At 39.3% G+C, this 17375-nt stretch overlaps 1 protein-coding gene and 1 pseudogene across 1 annotated transcript; one reads left to right on the forward strand and one right to left on the reverse strand.

Moving 5' to 3' along the window:
- The first annotated feature begins 6150 nt into the window (after nucleotides 1-6150).
- Nucleotides 6151-7753, forward strand: LOC113326159 (annotated as a pseudogene).
- A 6544-nt stretch (nucleotides 7754-14297) lies between these two features.
- On the reverse strand, nucleotides 14298-16881 carry LOC113326817 (probable xyloglucan endotransglucosylase/hydrolase protein 30). The gene is made up of 4 exons (XM_026574484.1): nucleotides 16534-16881; nucleotides 16326-16426; nucleotides 15187-15395; nucleotides 14298-15017 (listed from the first exon to the last, which is right to left on the reverse strand). Exons 1-4 carry the CDS (start codon nucleotides 16727-16729, stop codon nucleotides 14501-14503), a joined length of 1023 nt encoding a protein of 340 aa, XP_026430269.1. The 5' UTR covers nucleotides 16730-16881; the 3' UTR covers nucleotides 14298-14500.
- Nucleotides 16882-17375: the final 494 nt, after the last annotated feature.

Below are 17375 nucleotides of genomic sequence, written 5' to 3' on the forward strand. Positions count from 1 at the left end.
CAGAGGGAGCCACGACTAACGACATAACTCCATCACTTCTACCTCTTCGTTATCCAGAATGTTTTGTCCATGTGATATTCTAAGCGTCCCAGCATCACATCCAGGAGAGTATGATAAGATTGTATCAAATCCCATAGGCGTGGATTCAAGGCGATGTAATTAAAGTAGGCTAACTTGGGGACTGAAGCATCCTTCATGTTTAGAAACGCAGTCACCACCTTACTAGTGAATGCAGAAGAAGCACATCTTCCACGAGAAAATAGGTTCAGGATAATTACACATGGGGAATACCAGAATGGGATGCCTTCACTGCCCTCAACCAGGTTATTCCCGATTTCAACATCATCACTGTCGAAGTTTTACGAGCCGCAAGAATTTCTCAACATGAAGTCGTACACGCGCATCAAAGACCCCAAAAGTACGCCACAGAGATACATTCACATATCTGGCCATGCCATCGGATCTAACAGAAGTATTACTGGGGACTTCTCACCGCATCCCGTTCCATGCAATAGTCCAAGATTCAGAAGATGGTTCAAAGGATGTCGCTTGGAACGAAGTCCTTAAAGACTTGATAGAAGCACATCGGCAACATAACGCTCTCAGCTCGTCTACTTCACCCAATGGCTCTAGAAGATTTCGACCATGCAAGCATCCACAGCATATCATCATCGCAATCAGAAAGTCCAGGCACCAAATAACCTAAAATCAATGATGGACCAACAACGCAACCACAATCTCCAAGATTAGCCCTGACATGATCATTGCCGAGCATATATTTCATCTATCTATCCCAAGATCTCAATGGAGTTTGGTAAATTTTGAAATCCACTGGAGAGGTTAGATACTCATTCTTCTGGAGTTCTAGCCTTATTACACATTCTGGAGAAGATCGATGGTACTGTTGGGTGGATACATGCGAGAGCATCTACCTTGAGTTCTCTTAGCTTGCCTTGCCGTTGATTGTCACTATTGGAGACTGTTTTGTTTCCATTAATGCTCGCTCTACCACCGCTAACAAATGACGAAGAGGGGCCAGATATTGCAGATGAAAGGACGAAGTCGGACGAACAACAAAAACAGAAGAGGGTCGATACCCCTTTTCATACGAACACAGTTTCTAGAGTTTGAATAGAATAAAGATTCCTTATTTCTCCATGAACGAGAATAAATGACTAGGCGCACCACACTCATTCTCTATAGCCGAACAAGTAGTGTGCCAATATCTCAGCTCCATGACCGAACCAGCAGCGCGCCAGCATGAGGAACACCAGTCGCTCAACCTACAAACTCCTCATGGCTCCAGCACTCTGTGGTCAAACCAACTCTCCATGGCTCCAGCACTCCGTGGTCAAGCCAACTCTCCATGACTCCAGCACTCCATGGTTAAGTTAGCGTCAACTCTCCAGTATTCCGTGATCCAGCCAGCAAGCCTTCCACGTGCCATCCACCGCTTCATGGACCTAGCCAACAACACTGCTCCACGTACCTAGCCAACAACATTGCTCCGCGGATCTATCCAGCAGAACCATTCCATGGATGTAGCCAAGCAAGCAGCACCGTCCATCATTCAAAGCCAACAACACCATCTACCTTTCCTAGCCAACCAGCACCCGTTCTGCGGACCAAGTTGCAATGTCACCTCTGCCGATCAATAGCCAAAGATGCAGTGCTAATGCCAATACCCAGGCCAAGCCGAATTTATGCAAAACCGCCAATACAAGGATCACGGATTCCTCATTCCTTCTGTCAAAGGTTAGCCAAATCTTCCTAATAATCTCTTCATGACTTGCCATTTCGATTTTATCCTTGTCTGTCACCATCTCATGCTTACCCCGCAACAATGTCACTGTTCCGAGCTAAGCAGGGGACTTAATGTTGATGGTGGTTTTTATCTTAGGGTTAAAATTGTAAAACCTTGCATCTGATATGACGTCACTCTGTAAGGAAACGGAGCCATGAGTGTTAACCTCTTCACCGACACACTTATTGAGCAACTCAATATTTTCTCATGAAATTTATCCATACTGGCGCATGTAGCAACCATCCCATGTTCTTTAAATTTCGGCGCCTTGCATATATTCATTTAATATAAGTTTTTTCAAATGCTTTTTATGCTATGTTCCCCGGCTGAACCCTTAATGTTGATATGGCATGACAATTTTTGTTCACTTGCAGCAGAGTAGCACGAATTTCCAAATATCAAGGATAAGATCTTTGCGTGAGGTATTCAATCAGAAAGCATGCTGCCCTCTGTCTATGAACTTAAAGAACTCTGTGTCAACACATAGAATTCAATCAATTTCTTTTGTACCTTGCTCAGTATACCAGACCTTGCTTGTTGAAAGTAAGCCTAGGAAAACTAGGTAATTAATCCGCCATGGACTAGTAGGTGCAAAATCTTGCCAAAAATCAGAAAACAGGGAGCCGCAGCAGCAAAGGGATGCGTGGCCATGCCTTAGGAAATACCGGCTCCATCTTCCATTGGCCACGCCCCATGACTAACCGGCCCTATTTCCCTCGACCAATCAAGTCGCATTAAACCCTCCATGGTGCACTGGAATTGTGGCCACGCCCTTGCTTGCCGCCCCCCTTTCCATTGACCAATCAGGTCACTCTAAATGCGCCACATGAATTTAGAATGAGTCCGTCCCCATGATGCTTGCCGGCCCCCTTTCCATCGACCAATCAGGTTACTCTAAAGCTACCACACTCACACAAGAAGTGTAGCCACGCCCATGCTGGGATGGCCCTCTCTTTTTCGACCAATCAAGTCGCTCTAAACTTTCCACACTCACATCAGAAGTGTGGCCACTCGTGTTTGGGACGCCCCCTTTTCTTGACCAATCAAGTCGCTCTAAACTCGCCACCATACATTAAAGGCCAAACGCGCCCTGTCGCGCCACCATACTAACTGGCAAGCCAAACGCGCCTTGCCACAACAACATATTAATCGGCATGCCAACATGCCACGAGCCACTTTAGCCCTGGACATTCCGCCAAGCCCTTGCTTTGGCCACGGATCCAAATCCTATCCTTGGCCATGCCGCCAAGCCCTAACTTTGGCCACGACGCCAAATCCTAGCCTTGGCCACGCTGCCAAGCCTTAATTTTAGCCGCGGCGCCAAATCCTAGCCTTGGCCACGCCGCCAAGCCCTAATTTTGGCCACGGCGCCAAATCATAGCCTTGGCCACGCCGCCAATCCCTAATTTTGGCCACGACGCCAAATCCTAGCCTTGGCCACGCCGCCAAGCCCTAATTTTTGCCACGGCGCCAAATCCTAGCCTTGGCCATGCCGCTAATCCCTAATTTTGGCCACGGGGACAAATCCTAGCCTTGACCACGCCGCCAAGCCATACCTTTGGCCACGGCGCTAAATCCTAGCCTTGGCCACGCCGCCAAGCCCTAATTATGGCCACGACGCCAAATCCTAGCCTTGGCCACGCAGCCAAGCCCTAATTTTGGCCACGGTGCCAAATCCAAGCCTTTTCCACGCTGAATAGCCCTAACTTTGGCCACGCCGCCAATTCATAGTCTTGGCCACGCCACCAAGCCCTAATTTTGGCCACGGCGCCAAATCCTAGCCTTGACCACGCCGCCAAGCCATAACTTTGGCCACGATGCCTAATCCTAGCCTTGGCCACGCCACCAAGTCATAACTTTGGCCACGACGCCATATCCTAGCCTTAGCTACGACGCCAAATCCTAGCCTTGGCCACGCCGCCAAGCGCTAATTTTGCCCACGGCGCCAAATCCTAGCCTTGGCCACGCCGCCAAGCCCTAACTTTGTCCACGGAGCTAAATCCTTGCTTTGGCCATGCCAAAACGCCACAGGCGTGGCCACGCCACATCGTCACAGACGCATCTATGCCATCATGTCATTAACAAGTGCCAATATAATGTGGCCATAATCAACAGCCACCCTCTCTCCTGAATTACAATCTCAGTCATCCAAGTTTTCCACCGAAATGACATACTGGTGGCAAGTTTAAGCCTACCATCTGCCTAAATATAGTGGCCATGGCTACGCCAGGCGCCACTTGCACCACCGTGCCACTGGCCTGCACGAGCCATGCCAGCCATGCCACATTGCCACTGGCGTACACCAAAACGCCACCGCGCCATTATCAGGCGCCAACACAAGGTAGCCATAATCAACGGCTACCCTCCTTCATGAGATGCGATCTCAACCATCGAAGTTCTCCACCGAACTGAGAAACCTGTGGCAAGTTTTAGGCGACTGGCCAAAACGAGCCTAATAGCATTACATGCTATTTTCCTGCGGTAAGTCCCTTGACTTTGACTTTCCACACGTATCAAAGTGCTACATGTTTTCCACTAAAACACTCGAGACATCAAAAATGTCACAAACTGGGGGATGCTCATCAGGGTATTGGTATGGCGGTTTACAACGTGCGGCGTGCAATGCGCCCGTTACAAGAAAGTGTCATGAAGCGGGACAATTAGTGGTGTAAACAAATTCACTTCCTTCATCATGGAAGCATAATGTCTGACGGTTACATGAATTCACTTCCTTCATCATGGAAGCATAATGACCGACGGTTACACGTTACTCTATTCTTCCACCACTCAATTGTTTCCACTTCCTACGAGACCAGGGTACGTTTCAATATGACTTGTATAAATAGGCTTCACCTATTTTCACAAAAACAACAAGTTTTTGGTCGGCAACAACACAGTATCTAGAAATCACCTGGTAACTTTCCATTCTGCTAGTCAGTTCTACTTTCAGATACAAGTCATAAACAACCACACCTTCAGAATCAATTATTCTGGTCTCAATACTCTCTTCGCTTCCCTCCCTAAGACCAACCCTTCTCCTTCACTTTGTGACCGAAGCAAGTTTGGAACGGCCATTTCTTGGTTTAGGCCGGATTTGTACAGATTGATCTCTCAAATCAAAAGTACTCCCGTGCAGTGCATTGTTTAGGGTCTAGACTCATTTCTCATCCACACACCCAAAATTACCAAAATCAGCAGAAACGGTTTTCACCCTCAAACAACTGGACACTCTATTAAATCCTCATTCTCCTCGTAATACATAATACAATGATTATCATAACCATGAATAGCCTTCGCTTTCATCCCCAGATCCTTAAGCATTGACCTCATAGCATCATAGTTTTTTGGCAAATTGTTAGGTTTCAGAAGCCATTCTCTTAAAAAATCCAACATACTGTTAACACAATTACCCGAAATTTTATAATTTTTCTTCACATTATGCATTTCTACCATACCATAGAGGATTATGAGATTGTCTTCACATGAAGGGTATAACTTCTCTGCCGCTAACGATTTGTACCTATTATAACGCTTTTTCTCGACATCTGGATCTTCTAAGGGTGATTCTCCAATTTGTGTTCCATCATGGTCATGATGAATACCAAAGGAAGAGTCAATAATATCATTCAAATTCAAACAATCCTATTGCTTATCAGGCGTTTCTTCGACTACGACCTTCCCCTTAGAATGACTTGTTGAAGCACCATCCTTTCTCTCACCATGTAAGCTCCAGGTGGTGTATGTATTGTCGACACCATGCTCATACAGATGGGTCCTAATAATCGAGAATCCACGTCGATGTCTATTTTCATACTTCCTACAAGGGAAAGTACACGTTTTTGCACAAGTACCATTTGCCATTGCAAAATCAATGAATTTTCTAACCCCTTCTCTGTATTCAGGGCTATAATTGCCTGTTATACTCATCCAAGATTTATCCACAAAATTTGACATCCTACAAATTAGTAAAGTACTATGTCTTAGTAACCTAAGTTTATCAACTAAACCTAAAAATGTCACAGATTTATCAACACACCACAATAGAATACAATTCACAACAACATCTATAATCCTCAATTTCTAAAACTAATAAACCCCAGATGTTGAAAAACTGTCGATTAAGAAAACAATAAAAGAAATACCTTAATAATTAGCTGAAGATAACCCAGGAGAATCGATAGATTCAGAAATTTTAATCAAACTCAATCCTTCTGTGATAACTCGATTAAGCTTAAATATTTAATGAAATCGACGAGTCACGGAAGAATCGGTTGAATCCATTTTGTTGATGAAGTTTCCTGCAACCGAATCTCAAATTGACTCTGACGAATTTTCTGGTGAAATCGATGGCGGCTGCAGGGATATACCAAGAAGTCGGTGAGATGTGAAACAAATGGAGGTGAAAGATATGATGTAGTAATGTCTCAACCGTTTTTCTATCAACACATTAAGTTATTTATCTACCTTCCAACTGATTGTTATTCTAATTTTAAGACATATTAAATGAAAAAATAATTTCAGATGATTTTAATTTTGTTCGGTAATTAAAATTTTCAGAACCAACACTCAGGACACGTGGTGTCTATATAACTTTCTTGAAGTACTTTTTGTTCAGTGATTCTCTGATCTTTCTCTACTCTACTCTTATGTCTAACCCTCTCCCCGGTTCTCTTCGCCCTAAAATTCTCAGTTTATCCTCTCCGGAACATATCTGATTATACTTTCGGGTAAGTAATTGCTCACGGGTTTATTGATTGATACAGGTTTATTTCCCACAAAATTTCATTTTTTTTTTAAACCCTAAATCTAGAAAAATCTTTTAAGTTTCATTTTGCATTCCAACAATGGGCAAATAGAATAAAGGAAAAAGGGTCTATAGAAGCTAAGATGGTACTTTTACATGTGGGAAAAACAATATAGAGATGAGAATGAATTTATGATTCATGGATTCATGGATACACTGAAAAATTCGTACAAATTTTCTCGATCATTTAAAAGGAAGTCATCGATTTAGTCTAATTGCTGCTGAAACTGTAGTTTCAAATGAGTGTATGTTGCTGAATTCAACAGAAATGGGCTACTTTGTAACTGATTTCGGTAAGCATTTCAGTAAAACTGGGAAATGTAAGGTTGAATTTTGTAGAGATGCCGAAAGGGTGATTTATGACTTATGTTCATCATGATTCATAGACCCTTTTCTAGGAGGGATTAAAAAATAAGACAGTTAAGATGTGGCTGAAGAGGAAAAACAAGGAAGGACGATTTGAAGACAGATTGAACGTGCAGAGCAATTGATGTCATTATTGACAATTGAGGAAGGTGATGAAGCGGAGAAACTGTTGGTACCTGAACCAGAGAGGGGAAAGATTGCATTTGCTTTAGGTTGGTCTTTTGAACCTGCGACTAAAGAAAATGGTGAGAGCTCTACCTCCAAAGCTGTTTTTGATGAAATTGAGGTTGAAAAGTTTAGAAGAAGGGCAAAGATAGTGGTGCTTTAAGTAAAGGTGGCGGCAGTACTCAGCTTTAGACGGTTGATGAAAGAGCAAGAGAAGGGAAGAGAGTTGAATAATCGGAAAGATTACTCATTACTGGTTGTGTGAAGGATTGTCATTTGTCAAGGCTATGAGCAAAGATTTGGCAAAAAGGGGGTATTACAAGCAAAAGGCACAGATTGTTAAGGTGATTGAAAAATATGTTGGAGAATTGGAAATGCTGGACACCAAGCACATACTTAGCGTTGATCAAGAGGAGCTCGAAACAGTGATTCCACAGATTGGCTGTCTTGTGAAGATAGTAAACGGGGCTTACCGAGGAATAGGATCAAGTGCTAGGTTGGTGAAAGTGGACACAGATAAGTTTAGTGCCAAGGTACAGATAGAAAAGGGCACATGTGATTGAAGAATACTTCAGGCAATTGATTATGAAGACATCTGCTAGATTACACAATGAGTCTTTAATGATGCTGGTGAGTGTAATTCCTTCAGAACTTCCTTGATATACCACTTTTAAACATGATTTGCTACCTTTTTCTTTCCTGTGCAATGAATGTTATTACTAAGATTGGTAAACAGACTTTATTTTGATTCTGTCAACCTTTTGGTTTTACCCTTCATCGGATGAAATCATGTTAAACTACCACGTTGCACTATGTGTACTGCCATATACAAGTTTCATTCTCTAATCTGAATGCTGTGTATGGATTCTGATATCTGTAAACAACTTATGTCAGTTAAGTGTTCTATACTACTCTAACATCTAAGGTGCAGCATCTAGATTGACTTATGGGGTATGACCCCTTGGTTAGTTGTTCCAATCATCTGTGCAGGAATCTTGGTCTTGCAATAATAAAATTTACCCGTTACATTTCAATGTGGCTGCAATCAACTTGAGATGCGGGTAGGATGAAGGACTTCGTTAAAACTTCCTTATTTTTAGATGTTGGGATTACTACCTACTCTATGTTCTCTTCTAACCTGGGTTGTATTTTAACTTAGATTTCTTCTTAGTGATTGTTTTGTGTGATGTGGTTTTGCTGGTAATAGTTTGTGATGAACCCAAAGCTTTTTATCTTGTAGAAACCAAAAGGGGGTTATTTTGGTTAAGTTGTTTGGTCATTGTTTGGGATTTTCAATGCCTTTAATTTGTGTAAGCTGACTTTCTCATTTTAACTTTATTTGCATAACATTTCGTTATTACCTTCCTTTTGGATTAAATCACGTTAAACAACAACCACACTGTGTTTAGTGCCATTTACAAGTTTCATTTTCTGACCTGAATGCTGTTTGTGGATTTTAATATCTGCAGCCAAAACCTAGGTTAGTTCTTCGTGTAGCGTTCTTTACGACTTTAGCATCTTCGCTGCAGTTATTAAATAATAATATCGTCTAGAGATTCCTTAGATTTCTGGGTATGATATACAGCATATAAGTTCTGAAACTTTTAGGCTAGGTTAAAAGGACTTCACTTCCTTGTCTTCAAATGTTGTGGTTACTTCCTAAGCTAGAGTGTACCTTCGATTTCTTTTTAAGTAGAGTTTTGTGCACATTTTTAATTAGAGTTTTATGCGATGTCCTTTTCCCCGTAATACTTTTTGATGAAACCGAAGCTTTGCATCCTACGGAAACCAAAAATGGGTTACTTTGGAAGGTTAAGCTGTTTGGTATTATTAATTTGTTATATATGTAGTTGAATGAAAGTATGGCCTATTTGTACCTACATCCTTGGTTCGTGTAACGCTTGTATTTAGCTTTCCTTTTTCTAGTTTTGAATTGGAGTGCAAGAATTTGAACATATAAGAGGTGTCATTTGTATAATACATACCATTTTATTGTGTCTCTCCAGATTAAGGGACAAACTGTTGAAAGCAATTGTAAGGTGTAGCTGTTCGGCAACACAGCCATCTTATATCCAAAATGTAAGGAGGAGCTCTTCGGCAACACAGCCATCTTATACTTAAAAAGACTATGTGATTTTGATCACCAGAATCAATAAGGTTAGTGGCACATATTTGAAATCGTCATAAGAACTGTCGTACATGCCAATATGTGACATATATAGCTTGGCATTTCTACACTCTCTTTCTTTGAGCAAGGGTTGGGATTACTCTCCTACCCATGTGTTCTTCTTGCTTTCAGAAAATGCAAACTTTAGGTATCTATAAGCATGGTATTGTACAACATGGTTAATTATGCTGTATCTATAGAGTACCCAGGGATCGAAAGCAACGTCCGCATGAAATTGAAGTGGTGGAATATCTGAATGACTGTTCTCTACACTTATCTGTCCAGGGTTCAATGGCAATGCAGATGGTTGGATCTGCTTTAACGTTTTCTATTTGATCGACTAAGCTTATCATATCCAATCCGGTTCATGACAACTATGGGATTTGGGAACGTATTATGTATCACAAACATCATTCTATTATGATAGAGAAGATAACCAGCAACCCGTATTACGACTGGGCTGTTACTTAATCATTGTGTGTTTCTTTTTCCTTAAGGTTTATGATTGTTATAAAGACGAGCCTTTTGTTGCTGAAATTCATTGTCTCTGAAACTCATCTAATACAATGACTTCCTCCATAGGCCGTAGAAAGGCCTTTGTTCTGTCTTAAATTAGTTTTGTACCTTATAGTCTCTCGTCATATTTAGCTGGTAAGCAATCAAGGTGTTTTAAACAATCAGCAGAATTTTTTGAACTACGATTACTATCTTCATGTGCAGGTTGTGGAGTGCTATGAAACTGCGCCATGGGTACTGAGGATTGACAGAAATCTTCGACCATGGGTACAAGTAGGCGTTTGCATAATAGTAGCATCAAAGTTGGGGTTCTATTGGTATTGGTTTACAGTAACAACTGCTCAACAAATGCCGCCATCTGGGATGGTCTTCGGGGTAGGCCCTGTAAGATAAATGAACTTGGATCTTTGATATTTGCGTTTATTGAGCTTTCATGTACTGAAAGCCGATTTCAAGCCTCATCCTCATCGGTGATTATGGTGGAATCTGTAAAAAATAGTTTTGCGACTAATGATGTCGACCATAAATTCTTGCCTCCTTTGTAGAACGGCAGGAAATGTTGAAATTCTTTTCTTCATTCTCAGGAGTCGGGACCAGAAAACAAATAGGGTCTGTTAAACCATAAAAAGGCGACATTGACCGTAGACACATTCTTTTTGTTTAATTATAAAGAAGACACCATCAGATAAACTTGTGAGCCATGATCTTTGTTTGACCAAAAGACAAAAACTTTCACAAAGCCTAAACCAAAAGCCTACAGTTGTGAACAGCTCACTTCCAACCAATAACAAGGTCCCCTCACGAAACCCCTCTTTTTTCTTCTAAATTTAAAATAAGATGGTCCTCACTTCAATCAAACTTTTGCCAAAATGGAACTTGCTAGTAGATCCTGTCTTTGTTAGAAATGCATTTGAGTTTCTTGCAGAAAACGATCTTTGGAATCTTGATGAACTTTGTGAATGTTAAAGTTGTTGTAGTATTTCTTTTTTAGTTTTATAAGAATGTGACATATTCCTACCTATCCATACGATGACACATACCTATAGCTATCCATACTATCATCCTTTTTTATTTTATTTTAGGTAAGACGCGTTTTAAATCATCCTTTTTTATTTTAGGGGATTTTAATAAAGTGCCACACTTCCAATTTGCAGTTCAAGAAAATGCCACCGTTTTTTTCAGAGTTTATTTAATGCCACACATTTGACCTTTTCCATCCAAAAAAACAGTTGCCATCAGTTAATGCATAGGTGGCAGTTATCCAGCTTAGTAAAAGACATATACACCCTCAAATTCATAGTGTACCCGTCTATAACCAATTCAATCACCATTGCGTTGTTCAGTTGCCATGAACCATCATGAGAACGACGAGACTCCATACCAATTTCTCTGTTTTTGTTACTTTCTACCACTGAATGCTCTGTTTTTGAGTTTGTTTGAGTAATTTACAGCCGATTATCTATATATCTTCTCCCAGAAAATTTTATCGCGACTCGTGACATTTGATAGAGTCAGGCAGGTGACAGTGCCACGATCAGCTTAATTGGAAGCCATCCCTATTAGGCTAGTAACCCCTTTTCTAACAATGTGACAACTGAACCGAATAGCATGTATGACTCTCATTCCTTCTATTGATTCATATAAGTACAGTCCTAAAAGTTTATAAACCCAGTAAACCAGCTTAAGAGAAATTAATCCAGGACTTGGTACACAACCTTAATGGGGCGTTGAAAAGCAAAATTAACATGGACAAAATGATACCCTTAGCGGGTAAAACAAACTGAAAAACCCAAATCATTGATCATTAAACGGTAGCTGCGATACAATGTCAAACATCAATTCTGCAGTGCCTCCTCTCTGGCAGTAGTGGTGGACCGGTGGTGTTGCTTCATTGGCAACAATTGCAGGTCTTTGCAAACCCAAAAAGCATATAAGAAAAATTATCGCCACTGTAGTTCACAAAACCAAATCCACTAGCATTCCCCTTGCAAAAAGCTTCACATACATCGCAGAAGGCTATATCTGAAAGACTTGGCACCACCTACCAAGCAGAATCCACAGCCAGCGCCGGAGCCGAACTAACACCCCTTTGTGTAAAATGTAGCATTAGAATAAGATCCATTTTGATTTTCATCATCTTATATATATGTATATGGTAAAAAATACATCATTACAAGGGAAAATAATTGCAGCAGTGCTGCCAAATTCCTGGCAAGACATGCTAGAGCCATCAAAATGAACAGAGCAGAAGCTCTACCTTGGTTGGCGTAGAATTGCTGGGGCTCCGTGAATAGAGGAAGCTTGCACGGCTGAGTCTTAGCTAGTATGGCCTCAATTTCTGAAAGTGATGTACGAGCATGTTTCTTTGAAATTGATGTACCACCATCAACCAACTTTTCCCTAGCCTTCTCTGGCTCTTTGATGTCAACCACTATCCTGGCTTCTTTTAGGGAACTCGCAGTTCTGATACGCTTCTCCTCAACTAACACAGCCTCAATCTCTGGCTTCGTAGATGTAACTCTGCGGGCCACACTAATGCTTTGCTGATCAGACATAAATGTATCATCCCCAACAACCCTGTGCAGCCATACCGTAAACATACATCCATTATGTGTGTTCCTTTTATGAGATTCATCATTATAAATTGTAATCTGGAAAAACTGAAATGGGGTATACCTGTAATTGTAATTGGTGCCCATAACTGGTGCCTCCGGTTTGTTGATGATTCTCGCCTCCGTGTATTCACCTAGTAGAAGATCTGCTTCTTCGTCTGAAAATAGCCAAGGAAGATTTTTTATCTAGTACGGTCACAAGATGTTATTCCTCAACAAGATGACACCAAAGAGACAGAACTAACTTATAAAAAAGTTTTAAAACCTGTCGCACGATTACATCAAAACCCCCGATTCAATTCCTTGGTTGCTGTTTGAAGAAGTCCTGTATAGGAACGGTAGGCATCCACCATCTGCCACACTTGTAAATCCCAATTCAAAAAATTGAAATCGACCATTGCTTCAAATTGAATCGGGATTTAAACATGAATCGACCCACCAATCACAACAGCTCAATCATGTGTTTTTCTGTGGATACAGCTCAATTCTTCAAATTAATACTCAAACCATTGCTTCAAATTGAAATCGACCCACCAATCGGGATTCAAATCAAAGACATCCTAAGTTATCCTTTCTCCACAGAAAAAACCCTAGCTCTTCGATTGATCTTCAAAATGGTTTCAGAACATTAATTAAACTTCAACCCCTTTGTTCTACATCTGACAGCAACCCTAACTTCAGAACTCCTATGTTCGATCTACAGCAACAACTCCATCCTCTTCATCCCGTGCTCAAACAATCACAACTGCATCACCGACAATCAACTCTTAACGTTTCTCTTAAGTTTCTGATATCATAATCACAAAATCTTCTCACGGAAACACGAGAAGAGAAGAACAGGGGAAAGAGGAAGAAGAAAGAACTAACGGGGAAAGATGGTGAACCCATGACTAGTATAATAGGGTTTTCAAGGGTAAATATGTAAATCGCGACAGATTATTTTGACCGAGTCAGCGAAAAAGACCAAGTGTGTGGGTCCTGACGGAAAAACTAACGATTGTGGTATTTAATAAACTCTGAAAAAAACGGTGGCATTTTCTTGAATCGGGATTTGCAAGTGTGGCAGTTTGTTAAAAATCCCTTTATTTTATTTTGGGCAAGACGCGTTTTAAAATGGTTAGTTGCTTGTAATTATTAACTTCATTGATCCGGGTTTGAAATTCATCGTTACCAAATTGTTTACCAATCAGTTAAAAAAAATATATATTTACTTTGTATTTTTCTAAGATATTAAAGAATTTTATGGTGAGCTTGTGAATTTTATGGTAAACCCGGGTCAATCAATGGTTTTATTTTGTACTATACTGACGTCGATAATTGCTCCCAACTAAAAACAAATTATTTAGTCCAGTTGCTTGTTTTAAAATGTTTCGTTTCCTGTAATTTTTTACTCCAGATGCTTTTCTAATATATGCATGTTTTAAAAAGAATATATTATTCAAGTGATCTGAGCTCAAAATTCGTCGGCACTAAATCTTTTATCAGTAAAATGAAGAACAATTTTTTTACTGTGTTATTCTTCGATAATAAAGAATTTGATGGTGTGCTGATGAATTTCAAACTCAAGGTCGATAATATCATCATTCAATAGTTTTATGGTTGTATTATAGTGACATTGATATAACTAAAAACAAATTATTTCTTGAAAAGTGAATAAATCCAAGTTACAACTAATATGTACAAATTTTGGTTGGCTTATGCTTGTCTTGTACCTTCAACTTGGTGTTGGATATATATGTCCACCTAATAGTCACAAAATGTGCATCCAAGTATATCTAAGTTCTAATCCATGCATCCACATCCTTCAATAATAACAGGGCGTCAAGCTCAAGATTCTTGCGAACTATTGCAAGATATGCAAGATTTTTCAATATAATTATTCATTTATATATTTCATTTTATGATTTAAAAATTTAAATAAAAATGAAAAAATAAGAAAAGAAAAAGTAAAACCATGATAACCCTCACCCGGTAACATCTTTCATATACAAAGCTTTTTACTACAAGTATGAGCACTCACCATGCATCCGTTCATATTTCTTCTGTATTTCAAAAAATTAATAAAATCATATTTCTTTTGCTATTTTCGAAACCCTGGATCGTCGCTTTGATGATCTTCGGTGATGAGTACCATGTCCTCCACTGAACTTCAACCTCCCTGTGTCCTTAAACCTGACCTTCTCTTCGGGTACTATCACACATTCAGGTGGAGGGGTGGAGTATCTCAATGTATCGTAGCAGTACGAGTAGTACATATACTTTTGTCTAAAATTGCTCATGGCCGCGCGCTGGTCAGGAGTAATAACTGCGTAGTCCGCACTCTCTAAATCGGCTTTTGTTTCAGAACAACCTTGTGAAGATACTTGCTGGATAGGATCAACTGCACAACCATGGAGGACTAGGTCTTTGAACTCTGATACGAAAGGAGCGTATTTATAATCGACTTTGTATTTTCCACCCTGTGTAGCCCAAGTTGATGCATCCCATATTGTTGCATATAATGCCATGGGTTTGGCTGGGTAGTCTCCTCCCATCTCTTCGTTACGTACTACTTCTCTGATTGGAACATCATCGACATAAAAGCTGCAACACCGTAACAACATCAATAGGGTGCGCATGTAACAACCTTAAAAACATTATACAACGTAAAATAAATACATACAATCTTAAAAAATCTTAACAAATTAATTCAGAGAGTTTTAAATTATGGACATGTACGCATGACTAATGCTGAATAAAATGAGATACTTACATAATGTGCTTGGCAGTCCATAGAATGCTGTATCTGTGAAAATCACGGGTAGGATCAAACCATAAGTTGTATCTCTCTTCTCTACCACGGTTTGTGCTTCCGTTACCGTAAACGTTAGTCTGGAATCTCCATGGTTTTCCATCAATGTTTCCCAAGAACTCGAAATCTAATTCGTCGTGATTCTTCTCAAAAACGTCTCCGTTCGATGTCTGTCAATAAATATACACGGTATTAGTCATTAGTTACGGATACAAAATCCAAATGTCCAAACAAAATTTAATTCACAAAACAAAATCTCAAGGTGCTCTTAGACATTAATTTCTGTAACTTTCAAACATCAATTATTTTTTGTCATTTAACAATTCAAATCCATGTACATACACCTCAAATTTTTATTTCAGTTTTCATTTTCAAACCAGCTAATTTGTAGCCATAACACATGGAACAGGAAATTATTTTTATTTTATTTTATTCCGTTAAATAGCTTTTACTAAGCCTAAATTTTAGTTAATTGATTGATAAAAAAAAAATTGCAAGAATAATTCAAATGAGATGCTATTACCTTTGATTTAGCTCACACTTAAAACAGAAATAGCCAACCTTTTTTTCCTCCAAAATTCATTCGAAATTATGTTAAAAATAGTAAAAAAGTAACAAAATTAACTGAAGCTAGATGGCCGTTTTCACGGTGGGAAAATTCGCATTCAATGCCTTTTTTACATGCGAAAATTCTTGACACGCAAAAAATTCAATGCTGTTCTCGTCCCACGTTCAACATTCTGGAACGCATGCTTATCCACCAAGTGTCAATATCGTTTCAGAAACATAAGGGCTAGATTTCGTGATTGTCTCTTCCACTACAACCTCAACCTAGTAGTAGTTCTCTAACCGAAACTGACCCGAAATCCTTAAGCTCCTCTTCTCTGTTTTTTTATTTTATGAACTCGAAAATTTTGTGAGAAATTTAGAATCGAATTTTTCTTACTTAAGTTTAATAATATATATCTTCCTAATCAATCATATTTGATCAAATTAATATATACTATTCCGGACTTTAAATTGAATTAAAAAAAAAAAACGGTGAAACTTTGATGAATTTATTTTGGAATAAAAATGAAAATGAAAAGAAAAAAACTTACGTAGAAGGCGACGACAACTCCTGCAGTGTAATCAGAAGGCAATTTGATTTTGGCACTGAATAATCCATGGTTATACAAACTCGATGAGATAAAACCAGAACCTACAAAACACAACAACAAAAAATCATTAATCAAAACAAAAAACATGAACCAAAACGAAAAAATCAAAACCGTAACGGAATGAAAAACAAAATATTCTTATTCTTACCAGTGTAACGGTCTAAAACAAGACGAACAGAATTTCCATCAGGTGCACGAAGGAGATTGAAATCACCAAAAAGAGGAACATATCCTTCGTCAAACGAAATGGTCGAAACGTTACTAAACGTTGATGCATCTGTTAGAGATACCAATACCGAAAGAAGTAAGAAAGGGAGGAGAATCATCATCTTATTTTTCTCCATTAAAATTTCAGAGAGAGAAAAACAATTATTCTTCTGCTGTTGTGTATTGCAGCAACAGGGATTTTTCTTCGTATATTTCTTGTTTCTCTGTCTCTCTCTAAAAATAACATAAAAAAATAATGGAGAAAACTTTTCCCCTTCTTTCTTTCTTTTTCCTCAACGGAAAACTTTATATACGACTAGGAAAGTTTCAAATTTTTTATTTTCCCAAAAATACCCTTTGTTGGAATAGTAAAAGATAAGTCAAGACACTTATGAACAATAAGAAGCTGTTCGGATCCATTTTTTAGAAGTTATTTTTCGATTTTCCGAAACCGAAAATTTTAATAATGTGTTTGGATATCTGGGGAGAAGTGTGTTTGAAACCAGAAATAGAAGTTATTTTTCGGCTTTTCAAAACATAAGTATACACCTTATAGAGTTAACTTTATAGTTCTTAAAAGTCTTTGAAATAAATCGCCAAACTAACTTCTTCTTCCTTTTTGTCAACTTTTAGAAGTGGAAAAGCTATGTCAGTGTACATCCAAACGCCGTATTAAGTTGCAAATGACTGGGACTGTGTAATCAAACACCCTCCAAAGAGTTACCTAGTTGGTATTTAGCACACCAGTAATACATTTTTATCAGAGCAGATGAACGCAATAAT

Source organism: Papaver somniferum, unplaced genomic scaffold (genome assembly GCF_003573695.1).
Source record: "Papaver somniferum cultivar HN1 unplaced genomic scaffold, ASM357369v1 unplaced-scaffold_10, whole genome shotgun sequence".
NCBI classification, from domain to species: domain Eukaryota; kingdom Viridiplantae; phylum Streptophyta; class Magnoliopsida; order Ranunculales; family Papaveraceae; genus Papaver; species Papaver somniferum.